Here is a 24,118-nt window from a genome sequence, read left to right on the forward strand (position 1 = left end):
TATTCCCGTTTTGCCCCTTATGTTTCTGATTGATTTTGCCTGTGCTGTCTCATTGTGGGTATAAAACACTGCTCTTCCTTGATGATTTTGCCTTCACTGTTTTGTTGTGTTTATAGAACACTGCCTTTCCTCTTGTTGTTTCCCTTGGTTGTCTTGTTTTTTTTTTTTTTTTTTTTTTTTTTTTTCTGTTGTTAATGCCCTTTTCCATTGATGTGTGATTTGCTCTCCTCACCTGGTGTATTTTCACTATCTTTCTATCCAACGGAATGAGCATCCAAGGATGCTAATACCACACATTGGATAGTCCATAGTGAAAACACCATGTATGCTAAACCTGCAAAACAAATAGCTATGTTAGTGTAAAAAATTCCGCATTCTCTCCTTCCATGGAATTTGAGAAATTAGAACTCTATTATGTCTCCTTGTCCATCTCATTTTTCCTTTCTCCTGTAACATTTCCTCTTCTATCCTGGAAATCATCATTTACAACTCCTAATTCTCAGATAAGGGATTCTACTCTTGTCACTATTGATCAGTTTCCTTCCCCAAATCTCTACGTCCAGGAAGTTAGTACCTATAACATCCCCTTTATCAAAGGCTACATTAGCAAGGAAATCTGCAAGTTTATTTCCTTCCCTGAATATATGATTAATCAGAATTGTTCTTTCCCCCATAATTCTCCAGATTTCCTCCAATATGTTAATGATATGCCAAGGACAGTTCCACCTCTTCTCAATTACATTCTTCAATAACATAGAATCTGTTTCCACCACCATTTGGAGAATATTCATTCTGTTCATGTACCTTAGAGCCTGTAGAATAGCTTCAACTTCAGCATGAGTATTAGAAAAATGGCCATCCTTCATTTCCTTTGCTTGAGCATATATCAAATCTCCATCTGAATTTCTAACACAAAAGCTCCAAGAACTTCTTCCAGGATTTCCCCTAGATGCCCCATCAATGTTACATTTTATCCAACCATTATCTGGAGGTTTCCAACACACTTGGATTACCTTCAGTTTAGGTGAATAAGCATGTAATGCCTTGATAAAATCCATCCAACTGTAAGGTGCATATCTAAAATTCTTTCTGCTTGCCTTCATGAATAAATCTACAGTATGCAATATTTGATACTTTAATTTATTAACAGTCATCTTTCCTCCATGTAGAATAGCATTCCTCCTCTTCCATATTTCCCATACTATAATTGTTGGAATCACCTGATAAATTCTCCTGATGTGCTGATTAACTGTAGCTTCCCACCATAGATTTATTACCTGAGAAAGATGCATACCAGAAATGTTAAAACCAGCAGGACCACAAAAATATTTCCATATTGTTTGGGCCACATGAGAGTTTAAGAAAACATGTGATATGGTCTCTTCCTTAGGTATTTCATAGCAATTACATCTTGATGCAAATTGAAAACCCCACTTCTTCAGTGTCTCATCTAATGGCAGCTTGGATTTCCACATTCTCCACATGAAGAAACATATTTTAGTAGGCAAACCTTTAATCCATATGTATTCGTACACCTTGTTAACCTCTCTTCTTTGTCTCATTACCTGGTATGCTGAACTCACTGTGAAAATACCTCTAGAATCCAACTTCCAGTAAGCTTTATCTACAGTATCTTTTCCAGTAGGTGGCTGAACATGTTGTAAAATGTGGTTGGCCATCTCTTTAGGTACCAGTGCCCTTATCTGCTCCTCCTTCCATCTTCCTTCTTCCTGAACTTCATTCACTAGCACTACTGTGAGATCACATGGATGATTAGGTGGCAGATTATGACATAAAGATCCTTTTCCAGTCCAATTGTCTAACCAGAAGTAAGAGTTTCCTTGTTTTAATTGCCACCAGATGTCCTGATCAATTGTGTCTCTGCATTGCAACATTTTTTTCCATACATATGTTCCTCCTTTCCACTGTGTACTACAACATTGGCCTTCTTCAAGTATTTATTGCTCATATAGGTCCTCCATAAGGATTGTTTTGTTCTAAAGTTCCACCACAACTTAGAAAATAAGGCTTTGGACATATCCTGCAAAGATCTGAAACCCATTCCACTTTCTACCTTAGGCTGACATAAAGTTATCCAAGATACCCAATGCTTACTTGAGTTTCCAACTGAATTACTCCAGAAAAACTTAGCAAACATTCCATGAATTTGTGCAAACACTCCAGATGGTGGATCACATGCTGATAATAAATGGATAGGCATACTCTGTAGCACATGATTAATAAGAGTTGTTTTTCCTCCTATTGACAATAGTTTTCTAGTCCATAGGCCTAACCTATTATGTATCTTCTCAGTGATCTCCTTAAAGTGAGCAATTCTTTTCCTCCCATAGTAGATTGGTATACCAAGATATGTAAAAAGGAATTCCTTTCTAGGAATATGGGTACACTCTACTACACTATTTGCCAAAGTCTGAGAAACAGATTGGTAAAATGCACTCTTTTCTTTATTGATTTTCTGGCCACTGATCTTCTCGTATTCTGCCAATGTGTTCATTACAAGCTTCAAAGTATGTGGTTGTGCAGATGTGAAAATAATTGTGTCATCTGCATATGCCAAGTGATTAATATATGGACTCCATTTTGGCATGCCATAACCTACATATCCTTCTTTCTTGTGTAACTCATTCAATGCCCTGGTCATACACTCTGCTGCTATTATGAATAAAGTAGGTGATAGAGGATCACCTTGCTTTACTCCCTTAGTTGATTTAAAGAATCCCTGAGCCTGTCCATTGATTAAAATAGAGTACCAGTTGTTTGAAATGAGCCTGTATACCATATCAATCAAAAACTCTCCAAATCCCATCTTTCTCAGTACTTTTGTTAAGAATAGCCAAGAGACTCTATCATAAGCCTTTGCCATATCCAGTTTGATAACTGTGTTGGCTAGCTTGCCCCTTATTCTGATTTCATGGACTATTTCTTGAACAAGAAGTATATTTTTCACAATGCTTCTGCCTTTCACAAACCCAGTCTGCTGAGGAGATATAATAAGTGGCAGTAATTTCACTAGTCTCTCATTGATAATTCTGGAGAACACTTTACTAATAAAATTACTCAGACTTATCGGTCTAAGATCTGAACAAGTAACCACATCTTTATTCTTAGGTAATAATACAAGATTAGTGCATGTAATATACCTTGGAAGTTCATGTCCACAAAAAAAGGAATGTACCATGGTAATGATATCTTTTGCAATAATCTCCCAGGTTGCTTGGAAGAACTTCCCAGTATAACCATCTGGACCCCCTGCACTATTAACATTCAATCCAAAAATAGCATTCTTGATTTCATTCTCCTCTGGAAACTCATTTATCTCCTTATTCTGTTCTTCTGATATCAACTTTGGGATGTGCTTTAGCAACTCAAAATCTGTGGCTTCTGTTTCAGCAGTGAACTGAGACTGAAAAAATGTGATGGCCTCCTCCACAATATCCTCCTCTCTATCCAACCACACTCAATTTTGATTCTAGATTCTTGTCAATTGCAATTTCTCTCTTTTTCCTTGTACATGGGCATGGAAAATTTTTGTATTCCTGTCTCTATCTAAGAACCACTGCATTCCTGATTCTGCTTCCAGAATTTCTCCTCCACTGCATAGAAATTAATAAGCTCTGCTTGAACCTTTTGTAACCTCTCTCTGTTAGCACCAGAAGGATTTTTCTCAAATTCTTGTTCATGGATCTTAACAATTTCCTCCAAAGTATCTATCTGTTTGAAAATATTTCCATAGGTATCTCTACTCCATTTAGATAATACTTTGCTCAACTTCTTTAATCTGCTATGAAAAATATAAAATGGATCTGATCCATGTATTCCATTCCAATTATTTTTCACAACATCCAGAAAAGAGGGATGATCAATCCAGAAATTTAAGAATCTGAAAGATTTTCTAATTACCCTGCTATCAGCTTTACAAGTAATTAAAAGAGGTGAATGATCAGATCCTTGTTTGATAAGATGCTCCACTTCAAAATTAGGATATAGACTCTGCAGTCTCTGATTAGCTAAGCACCTATCCAACCTTTTGAAAATACATTGCCCATCCGCTTTACCATTCCACCAAGTGTACATGCTGCCCTTGAAACCCATATTTGTAAGTTGACATATGTTAATACACTGATTGAAATCTTCTACTTCCACAAATGGCACTTCCAAACCCCCATATTTCTCACTTTCATCAACTATCACATTAAAGTCTCCTCCACAAGCCAAGGTAAGTTAATACTACAAGAAATATGGTATAGATCATTCCACAATGCCATTCTAGTTTCTCTTTCTATGCTAGCATACACGATGGTGGTGATGATATCTTGACCCCCATCAAGATTTATCAATTTAATGGACAAAAGCTGATCTGTATCCAATTGAATCTCCACCTGGTATCCTTCCTGAACAAATAGCCAGATTTTTCCATTAATATTATGCAAAGCATTTTCCATTCCAACCCACAACTTGTACATCTCTATGTGTCTTTGATGCTGAAAAGGTTCCATTAATGCAATAAAATTGATTTTTTTTTGTTTGTTTAACATCACCACTCTTTCAAAAGCTTGTTGAGTGTTAACAGATCATATATTCCATATGAGAGCACTATTCATTGGGAACCTTTTGATTTAGAAGTTGTTTTCCTTGTTTGTACATCCCCACTGATTGCTGGTGGCACACTTTTCTCCCTGCCTTGCTTTTTGGTAGCCTCATTTTTGCCTTTGGCATAATGTCTTTGTTACACCTCGGAAAATTCCCCGTTGATGCATAATAAATAGACTAATGAAGAGCACGATAATACGGTAATTGAATAAGTAAGGAATGACATTTGATGACCTTAATTAAGGTCTCAAGGACATTCGGAGTAAGACAAGAAAGTTTGCCAAGAAAAGGCAGGGCATACGATAGGTATTGGAAAGGATTTACGAGTAACCAGTTAATGATGATTTAATAGTGCCTTGGAGAAGAATTTTAATGTCCCTTAGATCATTAATGAGGTGATAAACAAGTGTCAAGAAGGTTCCATAAAGATTGGAGATCAAACGAAGTGACAAGAACAAGATCGGAGAAAAGGTGGGTTCTACGGCCGATTATACGGTCCGTATAATGTACCGCAGAATCATCACAGTGAAGTCCCTCACTGATGGGATTATACGGTCACTTATACGGACCGTATAATGTGCCGTATAATGATCACAGAAGCGAGAAGTTGACGGGGTGATTTCACGGTCACTTATACGGACCGTATAATATGTCGTCAAATTGACACAGAAAAGGGTGGTCGCTGAATCAGTTTCAGGGTCACTTATACGGACCGTATAAGTGTCCGTATAATGATGTCGAGACAGATTTTAATTTATAAAAGAATATCCCAAGTTCATTAATTTCATTTCATTTTTCATTCTCCACAACTCAAGAATTCTCTAGAACCTTCCACACACTCCATATACAAGAACTCATGAGAAATTGATGATCAACTTCATCAAATCAACAAAACTAAGTGTGAGAAACACATCAAAGTTCATCCAAGTCAAGAAATTTCAATGGAAGTGAACTAGGGTTTTGGTGCAAGAGAGATATTTCAACTCAAGGCTTATTTCTACACCATCTAAGGTAAGTTTTATGGTATTTACATGTTATTTAAGGTGTTGAAAAGTTGAAACACTTGGATTGTGGAAGGGTATAGGAAATGGGTCATGAAAGTGGGAATAGTGTCATTTTTGAGTAGTAGCTTGGAATGAATCATGAATATTGATATGTTGAGATTGTAACTACGTTATGAATGATGTCAAGAGCAGGATAGAAACATTAGATGAGAATGAATGTAAAGTTGTGCTATGGTCATGATTATGGATGACCTTGAGAGAAAATTGTGGAGATTGGATAATGATGAATTTGATAAAAGTTATTGATGATGATATTATGAATGTTGTTATTGACGTTTGGGAGTTGATATATGATATGGAGAAAGTAGCATAAATAAAGGAGATGCTGCTCAAATTTCTCTAGCTTAGTCCAAACGCGCTTATGTTATTGATTATCTAATATGAATATGAACTTTCTTGAAGGTAGAAACGCGAGCAACGAAGAAGAACGATCAAACGATAGAATAGCTAAACGAAAGAGGTATGTAAGGCTAATCCTTTCCTTCTAAGGCATGAATCTTCCTTATTTTCCACAATCTTCCTAAATAACGGAAATTATGAGTCCATGACTATAAGAAGCCATCTACGCACATGATAAAGAAAGGAGATATGATACGAGCACGATAATGATGATGATAAATATAAGTATGAAGAATCGTAGAGTAATATAAGAGGTCCATGAAGCTAATGATCCTAAGTATAGTTTCATTAATGATTTTCCTTGTGTACACTCACCTTAAAATGCTAGTTCCTCCAAGGTGAGACATGATGATCATGATCACTCCATAACGTAGTCGGGGGGTTCACGACCTTATGTCACCTCGACATAGCCATGATTACCTCCAAGTTCTAATGTAGGATTAATGATGAATATATGATGATGTTAGGTTATGATAAGATTATGATATGCCTATGAGATGTGTAATATGATGAGTTTATGATTGATTGTATGACGATACGATTCTACCGTGCCTAGTTGGCCGGGCATGTCACCGCGAAGGCGGGCTGCATACGATTCCACCGTGCCTAAATGGCCAGGCATGTCACCGCTAAGGCGGGCTGCGATGTTTACACCGAGCCTAGAGGGCCGGGCATGATCACCACTAGTGGGCGGCATATGATGGTTACCCGGACGTGGGTTGACGATGATGATTTATGTGATACGATGATGTATGCGCTATGATGATACATGTACTTTAATTATAGATATGATATATGTATGAAATGTATCCACTTTTAAGAGTTACGCAGGTTGTATCTTCACCTTATGACTTATGATTTCTCTATCATGTTCATTTCATTCATGCCTTACATACTCAGTACAATGTTCCTACTGACGTCCGTTTTCTTTGGACGATGTGTTCATGCCCACAGGTAGACAGGGAGGTGATCCAGACTCGTAGAAGTTATCAGCAGATTTACAGGAGCACTCCATTACTCCGGAGGTGATATTTGGTTTATTCTTTTGTATATATATATGTATATATGTATTTTGGGCACGACGGGGTCTTGTCCTGTCCATATGTCTAGTACTCTAGTAGAGGCTCGTAGACACGCATGTGTGGGTAGTATGGTCTCACAATGTTACTATTATACCTATATTATTATTTTGATAGCCGAAGGGCTTATGTATATAAAAGTAATTATGTTTCCAAATGAAAAATAGTTTTCCTATGATTGAGTATAAATTAATGAATGTACGCTTAATGAGTATGATAAGTAATAAAATGAGTGGTGCTCGGTGGTTAGCCTCGGGTACCCGTCATGGCCCCTAGTCGGGTCGTGACAGTCTTGGTGATACACTCCCTTTATTCATAACCTGGTTCAAGAACTGAGTTAAATTTTGATCATCCACTTCATCATCATCCCCTATATCTATTTCTTTGTGATGTTCTTCAAGTAGCTGTTGTCTTCCTAGCTCAAAAGTTGTATCAGTCAACTGGCAAGTTTCCTTCAGTACATTACTTCCTTTGTCCAGTTTTTTCTCCAAATTCTTGTCTGCAACATTCTCCATATTTGCATCAATTTTTCCAGCAGTTGATTTCTGAGTATCCACTTCATGTTGTCTCTCTATATCCATACTTTCATTTCCCTTTGATGCTGATGGAGTGTCACCATCCGTAAGTCCAATATCTTTTGTACCTCCAGTTGACATTGCACTACTATCATCTGGGGGTTTGTCAGGTTCTTTGTTGAGGTCCGCACTCATCTTCTTATGTCTAATTTCAACATCCTCGAATTTATTTTCATCATGTGCCCCTTCTCTGATTGCCTGGTTGTTTGCATTTTGAGGAGAAAGTTCAGTCTGTTTGTTTTCTTTGTTGTCATCCTTCTCTTTGTCCACTATTTGTTGTTGATCATTATCTTCATGCTGCATCACTTTGCTGCTGATTGTTTCCTCCTTATTGTTATTGTTGTTTACTGTATCATTGGTGCTGCTACGTTCTCCTTTGGTTTCCTTGCTAGCAGATTTTCCATTTGAACTGTATTCCTCAAGTGTTTGACTGTGTATTTTTATTGCAGGCTCTTGTGTTTTCCCAAATGAGTCTCCCACCCAAGGTTTGGCTGATTCGATTTCCCCCCATTTTGGCTGGTTCTCACTGGACTGATCCTCCTCCACAGTTGTGAGTGCCTCAAAGTTGTTCTTTGATTGTATTTCATGCCCTTTAGTGACCCCTTTCTCACCATCAGTTCTTTGCACCACCTCATTACTGTTAATTCTCTTCTTGTTATTAGTCACAACATTCCATCTTTGTGATATTGTTGCTATTTGTGTTTGCTCTCTTTCCTTTTGTGTGAACAGGCTTAGTACTTGTTTTTTTTTTTTAGCATTCTCCATAGTCTGAGCATTATCCTGCTTATGCTGCACATTATCCTGCTTGGTCTGACCATTATCTTGTTTTTGCTTTTGGCTTTCAGGTACTGTTGCTGTCTCTGGCTTTGTTCTAAATTCAGGATGCACCACCCAACAACCTTATAAATCATGCCCCTGCAATCTACAATTAGTGCAATATTTAGGGAGACAGTCATATTGTATTATTTGCCATTTAGACTTTATATCTCCAGTCTCCTCATCTACACAACTAATATGTATTCTCTTTGGTAATTCTCTTAATAAATCAACTTGTACTTTCACCCGAGCACAACTTGGTCGTGTCCTATTACTTGTTGCTTTGTCAATGACCAAAGGTGTGCCAACTGCATGTGCCATTGAGAATATTGCTTCCTTATTAAACAGGTTTGTAGGTAAACCAGGAAAAGATATCCATGCCACAGAGATCGTAGTCTCCTCCTCCGGATTAAACCAAGGATCCCAAACTAAAAATCTTAGAGGATATATTCTTCCCCTGAATTGTAATTCCCACGCACTTGATGTGAGAGCAGCATAGTCTTCAAGTCTAGATAATCAGATTAGAATGTGTATCTCTTCTAAAAAACCAATGTCACAGGGACCTTTAATCTCCAATTGAATAGGAATAATCGTTTTCAATTCTTTCAAATCTGGCCGTCCATATGAAAACTTAGCAATCACCGCATATTTCAATTTTTGACGCTTCGTGAACTCCTCAAACTCTTTCTTTGTCCACGCAATAGTCGGTTCACCATGCAAATAGGTGATAGGTTTAATGGGTACATCTTCCTCTTGTGTGACTGGTTGTAGTGCAGTAACATAATTGAGTTTTGGGTTATTGGTTGTGATGTTGGGGGGATTGGTAGGAGGCAAACCAGCCATCGGTGGTGGCCGGCCGCCAGCCGTCGTGGCCATTACGAGATCTAGGTTTTAGGTTTATTTTCGTGAATATTGAAGAGAGAGATTAACAATAAAAAACTTAATGGAGTTATCAGCATTAATTTATGTAGAATGGTGTTTATTCAACTGAAAAAAGAAATAGCATACAGAAAGAAATAATTAGAAGGAAGAAAAATGGTTTAAGTTGAATGAGTGGTGTGGATGGTCTCTCAACTTATGCTAATTGATCACCAGAGTCGCTCAATTTTGTTTTGGCTTTCAAAGTCATTCAATTTTGTTTAGTTAGCTTCTATGATCATTTTAATCCAAAATATAATTTTCGATACCTATTTTATGACGCGACATATGTAAATTATAGGAATTTTTTTAAAAAAAATTAGAAGTAATATTAAAACAAATTTAGGATCCAACCCACCGTAAACTAGACTCAATCCTTAATCCGACCCGCTTAGGGCCCGTTCGAAAAGCCACCTAGGTAATTGGAATTGGTTGTAATTGGGTGTAATTACACAATTTGGCCTGTTTGTTTGACCAAGTAATTACTTGGTAGATGGGAATTGGATGTAATTGAGAGGGTGTAATTACACTCTCCAATTTTCATGGAGGGGTTGAGAATTGGGTGTAATTATACCCCGTAATTACGGGGTTACTTTTTAGTTCTTTTTTTAGTTCTTTCTTCTTTGGTTTTATTTTAATTTCTTTTTTTAATTCATTTTTATTTCTATTATTTTTATTTATTTTTTATTTTACGTTTTAATTATTTATTTTTAAAAAAATATTTTTAATATTATTTATCTTTCATTTCCTTTCTTCTCATTCCCAATTGCTCATATTTTTATTTTTTATTTTATTCATTTAACATAGCTGTGTTACTATTCTAATTTTTGAAACTACACCTCTTAATATTAGAAAGAATGAGTCATTAACAAACTTGACATATAATGAGTGATATTATTAAAATAGAATTTTGCCGTGAATGAGGTTATAGACTTATACTTTCCCCTTCTTTTGAATTATACTTACTTAAGTTACATTGGAACTTACTTATGTAATGTTGAAATTTGACATAAGCGTATTATGTTAAACTTTTTATTTTGAATTTGGATTTATTTTTTATTTTAATTTATTTTCTTTAGTACTATCGACTTGTTATTTCAATTTTCAAATTGCATGCTGTTTATTTTTATAGTGGATAAAAAAAATTTGTCAAACTTTTGAATATTTATAAATATTATTTTTTGGTCAAATATCCAATCCATGATGTTCTCACAAAGTAGTCTGCTTTTAATTTTTAAATACCTAAACTTAATATCATTTATAATGGCAAATATTTTTTAAATATTAATTTTTAATCTTTGATAGTTAAATTTTACTTTTAAATTAAACCAACTGTGTAATTGCACTTGTGCAATCAAACAACACACTTGTAATTACATTGTAATTACGTTATGACAAACAACCAAGTCATTGTAATTATAAAACTGTGTAATTACTAGGTTGTGTAATTACTACCCTAGTAATTACACCAATTCCAATTGCCAGGTGGCTTTCCAAACAGACCCTTAATGAATTAATTATATAAGAGATGTCTTTTAAGTGGTTCAAGTCGGGGCACTTTTACTGCTTAAGTACTGATGGTTGAAACTTTAAGATTCGGGGTGGGTTGGCATTTTCTTTGGTTCGAATGGCTTGTCGTTTGGAAGGGGAAGGAATATATGGTACAAGAAAAATTGAACTAATTTAATAAATATTTTTTTTTTACTTAAATTATTAATTGCTAAGAGTATTTAATTTGACGTAAATACCAATTACAAATAGATATTTAACATGAATGTATTATTATTCTCATTACATTATTTTATGTGTGTTGGTTTGACTGTTAGAAGTTTTGGAATATAAAAAAGAATTGTTGAATCTTACTATAGTTTTTAATTAACTGTAGATAATATACAAAAAATAGCCATTAATCTTGCGGTTTTAAATTTACCATTTCATTTTTATAAGGGAGTTTTGTTAATTAAGAATAAAATATAAACCTTGTATATATAGTAAGAAATTCACCTAATGTGTTTAAATAATTTATCATGGTTTTAAACCCATAAACTTAAAATTCTGAATTCACCTCTACCTGCACTGTGTGCTTCAACTTCATTACGAAGTACTTCATTTCTATCAACACCGTTCTAATCAAAAAACAAATTTAAAATTTTTTTTTTTTTTGAATTCTCAATTCTCTACTACGTCTAAATCATAAAATATTTTACTAATAAATTGAATCTTCTGATTTAATTTTCTTCATTTTGCTTGTGTTTTCTACGTCTCTTATATCCCGAAGCTAGAACTTAAATGCCAAAGCTACAGTGCCTGATTAATAAACAGTTGCTAATTGTATAACGTTTGCTAACTGAATTGCTTTATGCATACGAATGCACAAATGTGAATGTTGTTGTTACGAGAGGGGTAGGGCACCTTCAATTTATTACGTGTTATATATTCCTATTTCATTGTGAGTTGTGCGATGAAACGAATAAGATCTCTCTCAGTCATAAAAAGTTTCTAGTTCGAGTCTTAAGATCAGAGAAACCCCTAATAAAGAGTGCTTCCCTTTTAATGAGCTCTACGCGATAATCGAGAATAGCTCAACCTGTAAAATTTGGAAACGGAAATACGAAATTAATGATTAATCCCAAAAAAGAATTCCCTATGCTAGTGGTTCAAACTTCAAAAGTTAAATATTCCGACTTTAAGTAATTGAACTCCTCCCAGACGAGTCAATAATGATTGTAATTGGATTCCTATATTCGTTTAAACTATCTATCTCATTTATGAATAATGTTCTTTTCTTTTCTTTTATATATCTGTAGTCATTAAACTTATTATGTGGTCATTGGACATATTTTTCAGGCGTCCTTAAGATTAGGACAAAGCCAAACCGTCTTTTCTTTGACATTCTAATACGTTTTCAAATTCCTTTTTTGTTCTATATATGGTTTAAGTGCTGGTAGAAGGAATGGATATAGACGTAAAGTGAGATAGTAGCTTTGTGAAGTATTGAAGTAGAAAGGCCAAACATTCTGGTACAGACAGTTAAAGAGTGGCCAAAATTTAAAATGACTTACCGACATAAAAAGTGCTCTTATTGTGGAGGGCCATGATCGAGGGCAACTTCTCCAACTGATCCATCAATAAGAAGGATCTAGGTCCAGGCCACGTTTTCTATTAGTTGCGCGCGTAAATCAGAATTAATCGAATTAGTTTCAAATATAACAACAGCAACCTATCTAGTGAAATTTCATAGCGTGGGGTATGGGGAGGGTAGACCTTACCTCTACCTTGAAAGGTAGAGAGACTGTTTCCGAAAGACCCTCGACTCAAGAGAAAGCATGACAATAAAGTCAGATAAAGACAAGCAATTCAAAGTAATATGAAAATAAAAATAGCGAAAATAAAAAAGTCATGATAAAACAGTCTGAAAAAAAGAGTAGTAACTACCACAGATAAATAAAATAATTGAAGTACAAGAAACAATAGATAGTAGTATAAATCAAAGGACAAGAAACTAGTTTCAGATACCAAATATTAAATTTTAGAAAAGGTCTTTTATTGGCATTCTAAGATGGAAATTTTTTAAGAGTGTTTCTTCATCGGCTTATGGAGAAGTAATAGATTAACTCAAACGTCGATTTTACTACTTAATATAAGAGCTGATCCATGCCTTTTGTCGTCCTCACATATGGTTTGATAGGCTGCTACACGTGGCAGTTTTTTGGGATCTCTTTTATCACTCATTAGATCACTTTTTGGTTCATTTGCACTTTTACCCCGACTTTGTGCTGGTTTTTAGCTTTTGCCCTTCAAATGGGCATTTGACCCTATGAAATTGCTCCACGTGGATGCTACTTTTTCTTTTGTATTCTCATTTTTCCATCATTGATTTTCTTAACACAATTTACGTTGGCCTTTGTAAAAAGTGTAATTTTTTGTGGATTTCTTCTTATCTTTTACTCCATCTGTTTCAATTTACGTGGTATTATTTTCTTTTTAGTCAATAAAAAAAAATTATCTTTTTATAATTAAAAATAATTTAACTTGAAAAATTTTCTTTTACCCTAAATGAAATAATTTATAGATACACAAATGTCTAAGGATTGTTTTAAATCATAAATTTCAAAAAATTTCCTTTATTTCTTAAACTTTGTGTCAAGTTAAACGGTACCATATAAATTAAACGGGGGAAATATTAGAGAAACAAATATTTCAATAATCACTTTGAAGAAGTTCAAACTATCTTGAATTTTGGTCATTGTATGATGTCATATTTTATTCGTATTGAATCAGTGAGATTCTCATGTAATTGATTTTTTCCTAGCTAATTTTTAAACTGCAAAAGAAGATTTTGTGAACAGTTTTATCCACAAAACTTATCAACAACAAATGATTAATCTACCATTAGATTAAATTAATTATGCAGTAAAAAAATGTGACACAAGTAACTATATTTTTTTAATTAAAATTATTATTTCTCTATCAAGAGTTTGGGCCCGGGCTGAGCACGGGCCTCATGGAACTAGTTTTGGGAATATATTGTAAATTGTAAACACTATTTCGGACAAGTATTAGTTAAGGTCCACAAATAAGTGATTTCCAGACTAATTAAAAGAGAAAAAAAAATGCCTTTCACGAATATCAATTTGTAGTTTGATTATTGTCCAACATCCTCGTTAATCATGAGAATTTGAGCAATATATAAAATTATCCATATTGGTATGAGTCAAAAACTTAATTGTTCTAGATTATCACTGACTAATAGAAAATATTACTACATGGTTGAAATCGTTTCATTCCGAAGGAGAAAATGACAATTTTTTTATTAAGTGGTGTTTCAGGCTTTGAGAAATTAGACTAGTGACCATTTTGTAAAACTTGTCCCACCAGAATATTTAGCTGAAATATAAAAGAAAAGACGACGTGTCAAGATATGGAGAAAAACAAATTTTAAAAATCATCTTGTACTATATCATTTTTATTCTTTGACATACAGGTATTACTGGACCTTCCACGGTTGCCTTGGCAGTCTGTATCATGTCTTTAATAATTTCACTTTCGTGCACGTTTAATCACAGACAAAAAGATAACACACCTTACGTCTTTTTCTCTTGGTAGTTAAATTATTTGGTATTCTAAATCCCGGCCAATTAATCAAGATTCACATGTACAGTGCATATAAAGGGAAAAACGATACATACCAGAAGTTTTTCTGTTTTAAAATTCAAATCCAAAATTTCTGGTTAAAGAAATCTAGTACATTCCACTACATCCTTGCTTGATGGTAGTATACAGGGGCGGATATATATGTTGTCGAACACCTTCGGCGAAAAATTACAATGTATATATAGGGTAAATTTTCTGTGTTTATATGCATATATTAACTTTTGAACACCCTGATTAAATTGTATTTAGTTTTTATTTTTCCCAAACACCTTGAATGGAAATCCTGAATCCGTTACTGGTAGTATACCTCTATTTCAAATGCCTATAAGTCCAGGGAATAGAAACTTGACAAACTCTATTACTATATGTGAAGTTTCTATAGTTGGATAATAAACGTCAATAGCTCATCTTAATACAAAATTGTTATACATTTTTTTTATAGACACAATTTATTATTACAGTCCAATTTAGAAATTATATACTTAAGTAATTTATAGTGTTTTAACTTTTAGGGTGAAAGGTGGAGTTCCCTTCGATTGTTGAAAAGGAAATACTTTAGTAACTGTATATTAATGCTATATTTGACTCTTGAGACGTATGTGACAAATATTGCAGGAATAGGGGGAGTGTGTGTTTTCCAACTTAGAGATCACGTGGTATTAAATGACAGATTTAGGAAATTTCACCTTCATATTAGTATTCGGGGATAATTACATATTCAATCCCTTCGTTAATTTGGAAAATTAATTTTAGTCATTAGAATATTTCATTAAGTATATTTAATCTTGAATTACTTAAACTTTATGCTTTTGGCCCCTTTACATTCATGTTACACTCAAATATGAAAAATAATACAAATTTCACATAACACATGAATGAATAAATGATTTAACAATTTATGAAGTTAAAAATACACATTTTAATTCATTAAAGGTCAAATATACTTAATGAAATATCATAATGATCAAAATCTTAGTCTATCGATATTTCAAGGACTAAAAGCGCAAATTTTCCTAGTCTTTGTTTTCTACTTTGCCACTTATCATATGTGTTTTAGAAATTATCAGGAGTTTATTATAGCTTTGAACTTTCGATCCGAATTCTATCAGGAGTTTAGTAATAATTTAAGATACTCATTTTACTCTTAATGAGATGATTTATAACAACACAAATATTTACTATTACTTATAGACCACAAGTTCTAAAAGTTTTTTTTATTTTCTTAAATTTTGTGTTCAATCAAACACCATCACATAAATCGAAAAGGAAATAGTTAACTATAATAAGCCGATATAGGTTGACACAAGCACCATATACAAATAATAAAAAAAATTCCTTAAATTATTCGTATTGTCCTTAAAGTACAGCATTAATTTGGACAAATCTCTTCCACATAAACTCGAATGATGCCAAATTATTGCATACTCCACTCCACCCTCCTACAGCATTTCTCTTACACAACAAAATGCATAAAACGCACCTCAATTACTCTTTTCATAACTCATCACAAACTCCTTCTTGCACTTTACCTTCGCCACCCTTTTCGTCCTTCTCCACGCCTCTAAAACCCCATGACTTTAAACTAACTTCTCTTAAAAAATAAGCTTTCTTTCCATCCCTATATACTTACTCCACTTATATATAAACACAACAGAACACTTCTAATTATAATAAAATTCCAACGTCGGAAAATCAAGAAAATGGCCTCTACATGCATATCAAATTGTGTCAACGATGCCCGTGGTCCGGTCCGTGCCAACTACGTTAACTTGTACAAGTGGCCTGAATCCGATGCCGAGTTTATAAGATCAGTCAGCTCAAAAAACAATGGACATGGTCGTGGTCGTGGTCATGGTCAAGGTTCTGGTCCGAAAGTGGTGGATAGCATTTCGTGTAGACAATTATATTTGAGGAGCTATACTTTTTCAAGGGAAGAAGAGAATGTCAGTGATGAGAAGAAAGTTCATGTGAAATGTTATGGTAAAACAAAGAGAAAATTAGCCCGTCGGACTAGGAGAAGAAAGTGTAAAGTGTTTAGAAAGGCTAAGGAATTATCTTGTGCTGCTTTGGCTTCGATTTTTCAGAGGTTGCTATCTTGCACTACTAAAGTTGATGTGGTTGGTTAATTTACTCTTAAGTTATGTTTACTATAAGATCATATAGAATTTTAATTTCAGAGCTATACTTTTGTCTACTTTGTCTTGAGTTTTGTTTATATCGCATCTTGTGTTCGAATATTTGAAACTAATGTATGTACGGAAGCTTTATAAGAAGGACATTTTTCGAACCATACAGTTCAGTTGATCATGAAGGAGATTCAGTATATTTGCTTGGTTAAAATAAAATCATGTTTCTTACTATGTTTCTGTAGGTGCATTTATGTGTAATTTTAATACTAGGAAGAATAAGGAGTTAATTATATACAGTAAAATCAAAAGAATTTACACGAGTTATCGATGTATTTTATTTTAATTTGTTGCAGTAGGCGACTTGGTTTTTTCACATTAATTGATTTCAGTTTTTAAATATTGACAGTCTTTTAGTTCTCTTTTTAAGGTGACATATAGTGTAAATAAAAATTTACTATAGAAGTTAAACTCAACGGAAAAAAAGTAGTACTAGAATTAGTTTTATTTTAAGAGTGAATTCCACTTTACCCCCTAACATTTAAGGGTTGGGAAACGATACCCCCCTCACATATTGAAAGAGAACGATAGCCCCTCATCCAATATTTTCCGGTGAGAATAAGTAATTAATTTTAAAAAAATAATAAAGAGTCACTAAACTAGCCATTGAAATGAGATTTAATCTTTGTTAAATCTTACCTGTATTTTTCTCTGTATGTCCAGATTTTGTGTTTTAATTTTAATTGTTAATATATATATATATATATAGACTAGAAACAAAAGAGAAGATAATTCAATTGCTTATGTAAAATAGTAATTATTAAATTTATCAATATATCTTACGACAAGTAACAAGAGAAAGTTTCTATTTATATTTTGGACAAATTCAAAATCACGACTAAAATCATATACTCCCTTTGTTTCAATTTATGTGAACCTATTTCCTTATTAGTCCGTGCCAAAAAGAATGAACTCTTTCTATATTTGGAAATGCTTTACCTTTATGCAATGATTTATAGCCACACAAAATATATGTGATTCATTTAGGACCACAAGTTTTAAAGTCTTCTATTCTTTCTTAAACTCCGTGCCCAATTAAATGGGTTCACATAAATTGAAACGGAGGGAGTATGATATTATTTTGATTAAACGTAATATACTAAATGAAAAAGAAAATAATTAAAATATCATAGTAAGAAAAACTGAATGACAAAAGGGTTAGAGAAATATGTGTGTGTATATGTATGTATGTATATGTGTACATATTCATTATGAATTAAATCTAAAGGTTAAATCAAATAATATTTAAAAAGATTTAATTTGTTTCCTTTAATTTCACAGAAATATCATTAATTTGAGCATATTATATCGAAAATTAGATGATACTTGACATTTTGTTATGATACGATGTACTCAAACAAGCGACATCACAATTTAACATAGATTAGTGTCTTTTAATATCGCCGCTCGCTTGGGTACTAATACTAGATTGTATTTAGCTTGTATAATAATTAAGATCTTGGCAACCTAGTCCCCCCCCCCCCCCCCCCCCCCCAAAAAAAAAAAAAAAAAAAAAAACGAACGAAATGTAGCTTGATTTTACAAGTAGTTGTTATACATTATGTTCAGAAGAATATGTGAATGAGATAATAATAAGAGTTATATATTGTATTTAATTCTAGAAACAAGAAGAAAAAAAAAAGATCTTTATTAAAAATAAAAAATTCTCACCGGAAAATATTGAATAGAGGGGGTTATCATTCCCATTCAATATGTGAGGGGGTATTCTTTCCCAACCCTTAAATGTTAGGAGGTGAAGTGGGATTCACTGTACGCAGCTGCCAGCTAGGCTAAATGATTATAAGTAAGCAAAGGGATATTTACTACTTTTTCGTAATAATGCTACGAAAAGAGAGAAAGAGACGTGCAATTTCTGCATAATTACTTTGTGTAAAAGGCAAAAGATATGCAATTTCAGCATCCATAATAACTAAAGAGAAAGAATGCCAAAACAAAAATAATTTCGAAGAGTAGTCGAAGATTGACTAAATTATAAGACTTTAAACACAGTCAAAATAGGCAATTCTAGTTTCCACCGACTCTGGAGATCTTTAGCATTCACATTAACAAGAAATAATGCCAAACAAAAAGAATCTTGAAGAAGAATTTTACTGAACAAATAAAAACTTACAAAGAAATAAATCTGTAAAGGCCTTTAAAAAATAAGGCAATCAAAGAAAAAAAAATAAGCCTAGAGGAAATCATTTAGGTGCACTTATTCCTCAATGGTAGGAACTTACCGCTATTATGGTTTAGTGATAAAAATACATGTTAGAATTTGTATCTTGTATTTTTTGAATTTATGTCTTGTATTTTTTGAATTTATGTAAATATCAAGCGTGAGTAAGTTTTACTTTCTTCAATTAAGTGCATACTGCATGCAGAGCCCGATGCAATGCTACAATTTTTTTCTATATAAATTTATGAAAAATATAAAATCTAATTCCCTCCAAAAAAAAAAAAAAAATTATGTGTAGCGGTCCTTTTCTTGGCAAAATAAGAGTGACACCTATCTCAATACCCAACTAAAATAGTTTTTCTTAAATGTAAAATATTCAACGTAATCCTTTCTTCTCACTGAGGAGTGAGGACTCTACACATTTTGCGCTCTAAAATCTAATCTTATCCTACAAAAAGGCAACCCAAAAAAGAAAAAAAAAGTGAATGACGTCCATCCACAATATACACATACCAAAAAAATAGCGCAATTGTTATACACCTTTTCTAAAAAGTAAGTGGACCATACGGACGTAAAACAACCACTTCTAGTTAAAGAATCCCCAGTCTTAATGAAAACATATTCTTATTTTACCCCCTTAATTTTTAATAAATTTAAGGCTTAATACCTAGATGGACCCTTAAACTTGACATGTTTTGTAAGATAGACATATAAACTTATAAGGTGACCAGATAGACACTTAAACTTACTCAAAGTGTATTTTTCAAGTTTTTCAGTTGTTTTGAAAACAAAAACTATATTTTTCAAACACTCACAATTTTCATGGCCAAACAAGCCCTAAATATATCACAATTTTTTTTTTTTAAAATGCAAAAATAAGGCAAACGCATATACATGAGACTATAAATGTGCACTTAAACTCGGATATAGTTTTTGGCTAATCGCAATTTTGCAGCTTTCAATTAACTCGGATTTTTTTTTTACACTTGAATAATTAAAAAACAATAACTTTAACCAATAAAAATCCTTAAAAAAAGAAATTTCAAATTAAGAAATTTCTAAGTTCAGTATTTCAAGTGTAAAAGAAATTTCAAATTAAGAAAACTGTAAAGCCGAGAAGAAAATTCTTAAAAAAAGAAATTTCTTAATTTGAAATTTCTTTTTTTAAGGATTTTTATTGGTTAAAGTTATTGTTTTTTAATTATTCAAGTGTAAAAAAAAAAACCGAGTTACTTGAAAGCTGCAAAATTGCGATTAGCGAGTATTTATTGGTTTAAGTGCACATTTATAGTCTCATGTATATGCGTTTGCCTTATTTTTGCATTTTAAAAAAAATATTTTGTGATATATTTAGGGCTTGTTTGGCCATGAAAATTGTGAGTGTTTGAAAAATATAGTTTTTGTTTTCAAAACAACTGAAAAACTTGAAAAATACACTTTGAGTAAGTTTAAGTGTCTATCTGGTCACCTTATAAGTTTATATGCCTATCTTACAAAACATGTCAAGTTTAAGGGTCCATCTGGGTATTAAGCCTAAATTTAACTTATATAAACTGATAATATGATTACACTAGCCAATTATAGTGGGCTATTATACCTGATCCATGCATAATATCAGGAAAAATTGATACAAATTTTTGACTGCTACTTAGTATTGGCAATAGGTCTTATTTAATGTAATTTTTAAGTTACCAAATTAGGATTACTATGGACATAATATTATTAAAAAATATATACTCCGTTATTGCACAGAAGTTAAACTCATTTCTGATTTGCTATTTGAACAATAATATTTTTCTTTTCTTTGAGATCCATTTCATCATAATTTTACAACGTCACATTTGCTTCACCTAAGCACATTCAACATTCATTTTGCCAAAGACAATATATTATGCTCCTATTACCACCATATATATCAGTATCTATACACCCCCACCCTTAACCCGGGGGAGGGTCAGTGGAGAATATGATTAAGAGAAGAAGTGTGCCAAATGATAAAGAGTGCAAAAAGGAATGGACCGACAAAAAGAAAAAGATATTGTAAAGTTTTGGTTATGAAATAGGAAAATAATGAATCTTACAATGCAAGTTTTGTTGGATCCATCGATTTGGATTATGCCTCCTCTATTCATTTTCTTTCTCTCTTTTCTAACTCTTCGTATTTTTATCGGCTGAAACAACTAAAAAATATTCTTAATATAGTATGATAATATACGTTTTGAATTAGGCCGACATAATTTTTCAAACAATTTTACACCACTTAACACTTAACTTTATATCTTTAGTGTGTTACCAGTTACCAGCATGAGACTTTATTCATGCACCCAACCCCTTTTTATTCCATTCATCCTTTTTGTTTTCTTTCTAATGAGGATGTGTCTCTCTTATCATAATTTGCGCCAATAAAGTAATGTGACAATATAATTATCATTTAGTGCTCACGCGGACCCATTTTCAGAATCTCAATCGTCATTTTCATTATATTTACTCCGGTTGGTAGTAGTTAGTATTAATTTGTTTTAAAATCTTTTGTGCTATCGTGAAAGGTTTTTATTTGTATATAATAAAATGTACTTAGTTGGTTATGTACTTGTGCGTGCAGTGCTTTCTTCTGTTGACTTTTGATTCTCTTTTCAGTTTTGAAGTATTAATTAAAATTGTGAAATAAATTAAGCAACAATCTTTTATATAATTTCCTGAAATTTTAGTCCCGTTCGCTTAATATTTATTTAGACCCGGTTGATATTTAGTCAAGCAATTGGACATGCAAAGTTTTTATCATGTCGATGTTTATTGTAGTTAACTTGAGAAGAATGGAACCAGCTAACTGTTGAGCAATAGTGGTCATGATTTCACGACCCAATAAAAAATAACAATAATCATACACATATGTATAACTGAACATAATTCTTTGAAAACTCAACATAAAATAACAATAATAGTAATAGTGTAGATACGTCATATCAATACTTAACAACTAAAAACTAATAACGTAAATATTCCGGCCACGTACGCTCCGTCCTAACACGTTTTTTTTTTTTTTTTTACTAAGCAACAGACATATCGAATAACAGTTGGAGCAACTTAGTACTATTTACGTTACAAGACTATACAAAAGTAAAGTCAAATTAACCAAGTCTCTACAAAAATAAAGTCAAAATATTGTTGGCCATGTTGTCTAAAAATAATCTGTATAAGTCTAAATAAAGTTTCTGAATCTATAAAACACTTAGTAAAAGCAGATTACACAATCTGTAAAAACTTAAAACCAGTAAATTACAGAAAATGGACAAATGAACAGAAATAGTGTTAGAAAAAATATATTCAGAACATAATCGAGCTCACTTAGTTCAAAGTGTGTCCTTAAGGAAATTATTCCCCTCACAGTACTCGAGGTTGATGGAATATCCCCTCCCAGGATAGAACGATTATCTTACCAAAATAGTAGTACTCCAAATTCTGGTAGCGGCGAACCACTCAATGGCAGTATATCACACAGAAAAGAAAACTTTTAAGAAGAGTAGAAGAATAGAGGATTTCAGAAAATTCGTAAGTAATAATCTGAATATTAACTGGAATTTATAGCCATTAACGCACTGGTTGGGAAAAGGCTTACACTTAACACTCACATAGGTGATTTCTAAACATGTGGTCTTATAGCCACATTATCTGGTCATACACTGCCAGATTTAGATAATCATTAAAAATCTTAATGCTTTATTAACTCATTAACAAGCCATAAAGTTTTATCCTTATTTATGAACATTGTCTTCATCCGAGAATAGGTTGAGTTGTTTGACAATGTTGAATCGTCAGTCATAACTTTGTTTGATCTCTTTGAACCTAGTTCTTGGGATCTCCAGTCTGCTAGGTAGAGTTACCGCCATGATGACTTGTCCTCGGCCTTAACCCCATTCCCATTGATGATCTACTAACTCCCTCTCTAGATAAGCCTTTTGTAAGCGGATCCGCTACGTTATCTCTTGAATTTACATAGTCAATCGTGATAACGCCACTAGAGAGGAGTTGTCTAACGGTATTGTGTCTTCGTCGTATGTGACGAGATTTTCCGTTATACATTACGCTCCCTGCCCTTCCTATTGCTGCTTGACTGTCACAATGTATACATATAGGAGCCAAAGGTTTGGGCCAGAATGGAATATCTTCTAAGAAATTCCGGAGTCATTCAGCTTCTTCACCGGCCTTGTCTAAAGCTATGAATTCAGATTCCATAGTGGAACGGGCGATGCAAGTCTGTTTGGATGATTTCCAAGACACTGCTCCACTCCCAATTGTGAAAACATACCCACTCGTGGATTTAACTTCAGACGATCCAGTGATCCAATTTGCATCACTATATCCCTCAATCACTTCGGGATATTTATTATAATGCAAAGCATAGTCTTGAGTATGTTTCAGATACCCCAAAACTCGTTTCATTGCCATCCAATGTGTGTAATTGGGATTACTTGTAAACCGACTCAGTTTGCTAATGGCACATGCTATATCTGGTCGTGTACAATTCATGATATACATCAGACTTCCCAACACTCTCGCATAGTCCCCTTGTGATTTACTTTCACCTTTTGTATTGAAGTGCGTAACTCACATCAATTGGAGTTCTGGCAATCTTGAAATCCAAGTACTTGAACTTGTCAAGTACTTTCTCTATGTAGTGAGACTGTGATAATGCTATACCTTGTGGAGTTCTATGAATTTTGACTCCTAAGATTACATCAGCAACTCCTAAGTCTTTCATATCAAATTTGCTAGCCAGCATGCGCTTTGTAGCATTTATATCTGCCATTTCTTTGCTCATTATCAGCATGTCATCAACATACAAACAAACAATGACTTCGTGACCTGGAGTGTTTTTAATGTAAACACATTTATCACACTCATTGATTTTAAAGCCATTTGCCAACATGGTTTGGTCAAATTTAGCATGCCATTGTTTGGGGTGCTTGTTTAAGTCCATAAAGCGACTTTACAAGTTTGCACACTTTCTTTTCTTTACCAGGAACCACAAAACCCTCGGGTTGTTCCATGTAAATTTCTTCCTCCAAATCACCATTTAAGAAAGCTGTTTTAACATCCATTTGGTGAATTTCAAGACCATACACGGCTGCCAGAGCCA

The 24,118-nt window shown here is 33.4% G+C and overlaps 2 protein-coding genes and 1 long non-coding RNA gene across 3 annotated transcripts; 2 read left to right on the forward strand and 1 right to left on the reverse strand.

Moving 5' to 3' along the window:
• Positions 1-254: 254 nt before the first annotated feature.
• LOC132643852 (uncharacterized) lies at positions 255-4,113 on the reverse strand. Its single transcript, XM_060360371.1, has 4 exons — positions 3,576-4,113; positions 2,105-3,477; positions 575-1,865; positions 255-334 (listed from the first exon to the last, which is right to left on the reverse strand). Exons 1-4 carry the CDS (start codon positions 4,111-4,113, stop codon positions 255-257), a joined length of 3,282 nt encoding a protein of 1,093 aa, XP_060216354.1.
• A 1,118-nt stretch (positions 4,114-5,231) lies between these two features.
• Positions 5,232-9,380, forward strand: LOC132599588 (uncharacterized). Its single transcript, XR_009566882.1, has 3 exons — positions 5,232-7,099; positions 8,178-8,278; positions 8,574-9,380. It is a non-coding gene; the product is annotated as an uncharacterized LOC132599588 (long non-coding RNA).
• A 6,661-nt stretch (positions 9,381-16,041) lies between these two features.
• On the forward strand, positions 16,042-16,906 carry LOC132600848 (uncharacterized). The gene has a single exon (XM_060314263.1). It carries the CDS (start codon positions 16,317-16,319, stop codon positions 16,740-16,742), a length of 426 nt encoding a protein of 141 aa, XP_060170246.1. The 5' UTR covers positions 16,042-16,316; the 3' UTR covers positions 16,743-16,906.
• The last annotated feature ends 7,212 nt before the right edge of the window (positions 16,907-24,118 follow it).

Source organism: Lycium barbarum, chromosome 6 (assembly GCF_019175385.1).
Source record: "Lycium barbarum isolate Lr01 chromosome 6, ASM1917538v2, whole genome shotgun sequence".
In the NCBI taxonomy this organism is placed as follows: Eukaryota; Viridiplantae; Streptophyta; class Magnoliopsida; order Solanales; family Solanaceae; genus Lycium; species Lycium barbarum.

Bases quoted from the DNA above. Each gene is read 5' to 3' on its own strand.
- LOC132643852 (XM_060360371.1), bottom strand. From the start codon at position 4,113: ATGGGTTTCAAGGGCAGCATGTACACTTGGTGGAATGGTAAAGCGGAT. The intron at 3,478-3,575 runs GTTCTTAGATAG...ATCAAAATTGAG, and splicing joins GCAGAATCAGGAATGCAGTG to TGTGGTTGGATAGAGAGGAG. The intron at 335-574 runs GTACTAACTTCC...TTTGTTTTGCAG, and splicing joins TGATAAAGGGGATGTTATAG to GTTTAGCATACATGGTGTTT.
- LOC132600848 (XM_060314263.1), top strand. From the start codon at position 16,317: ATGGCCTCTACATGCATATCAAATTGTGTCAACGATGCCCGTGGTCCG.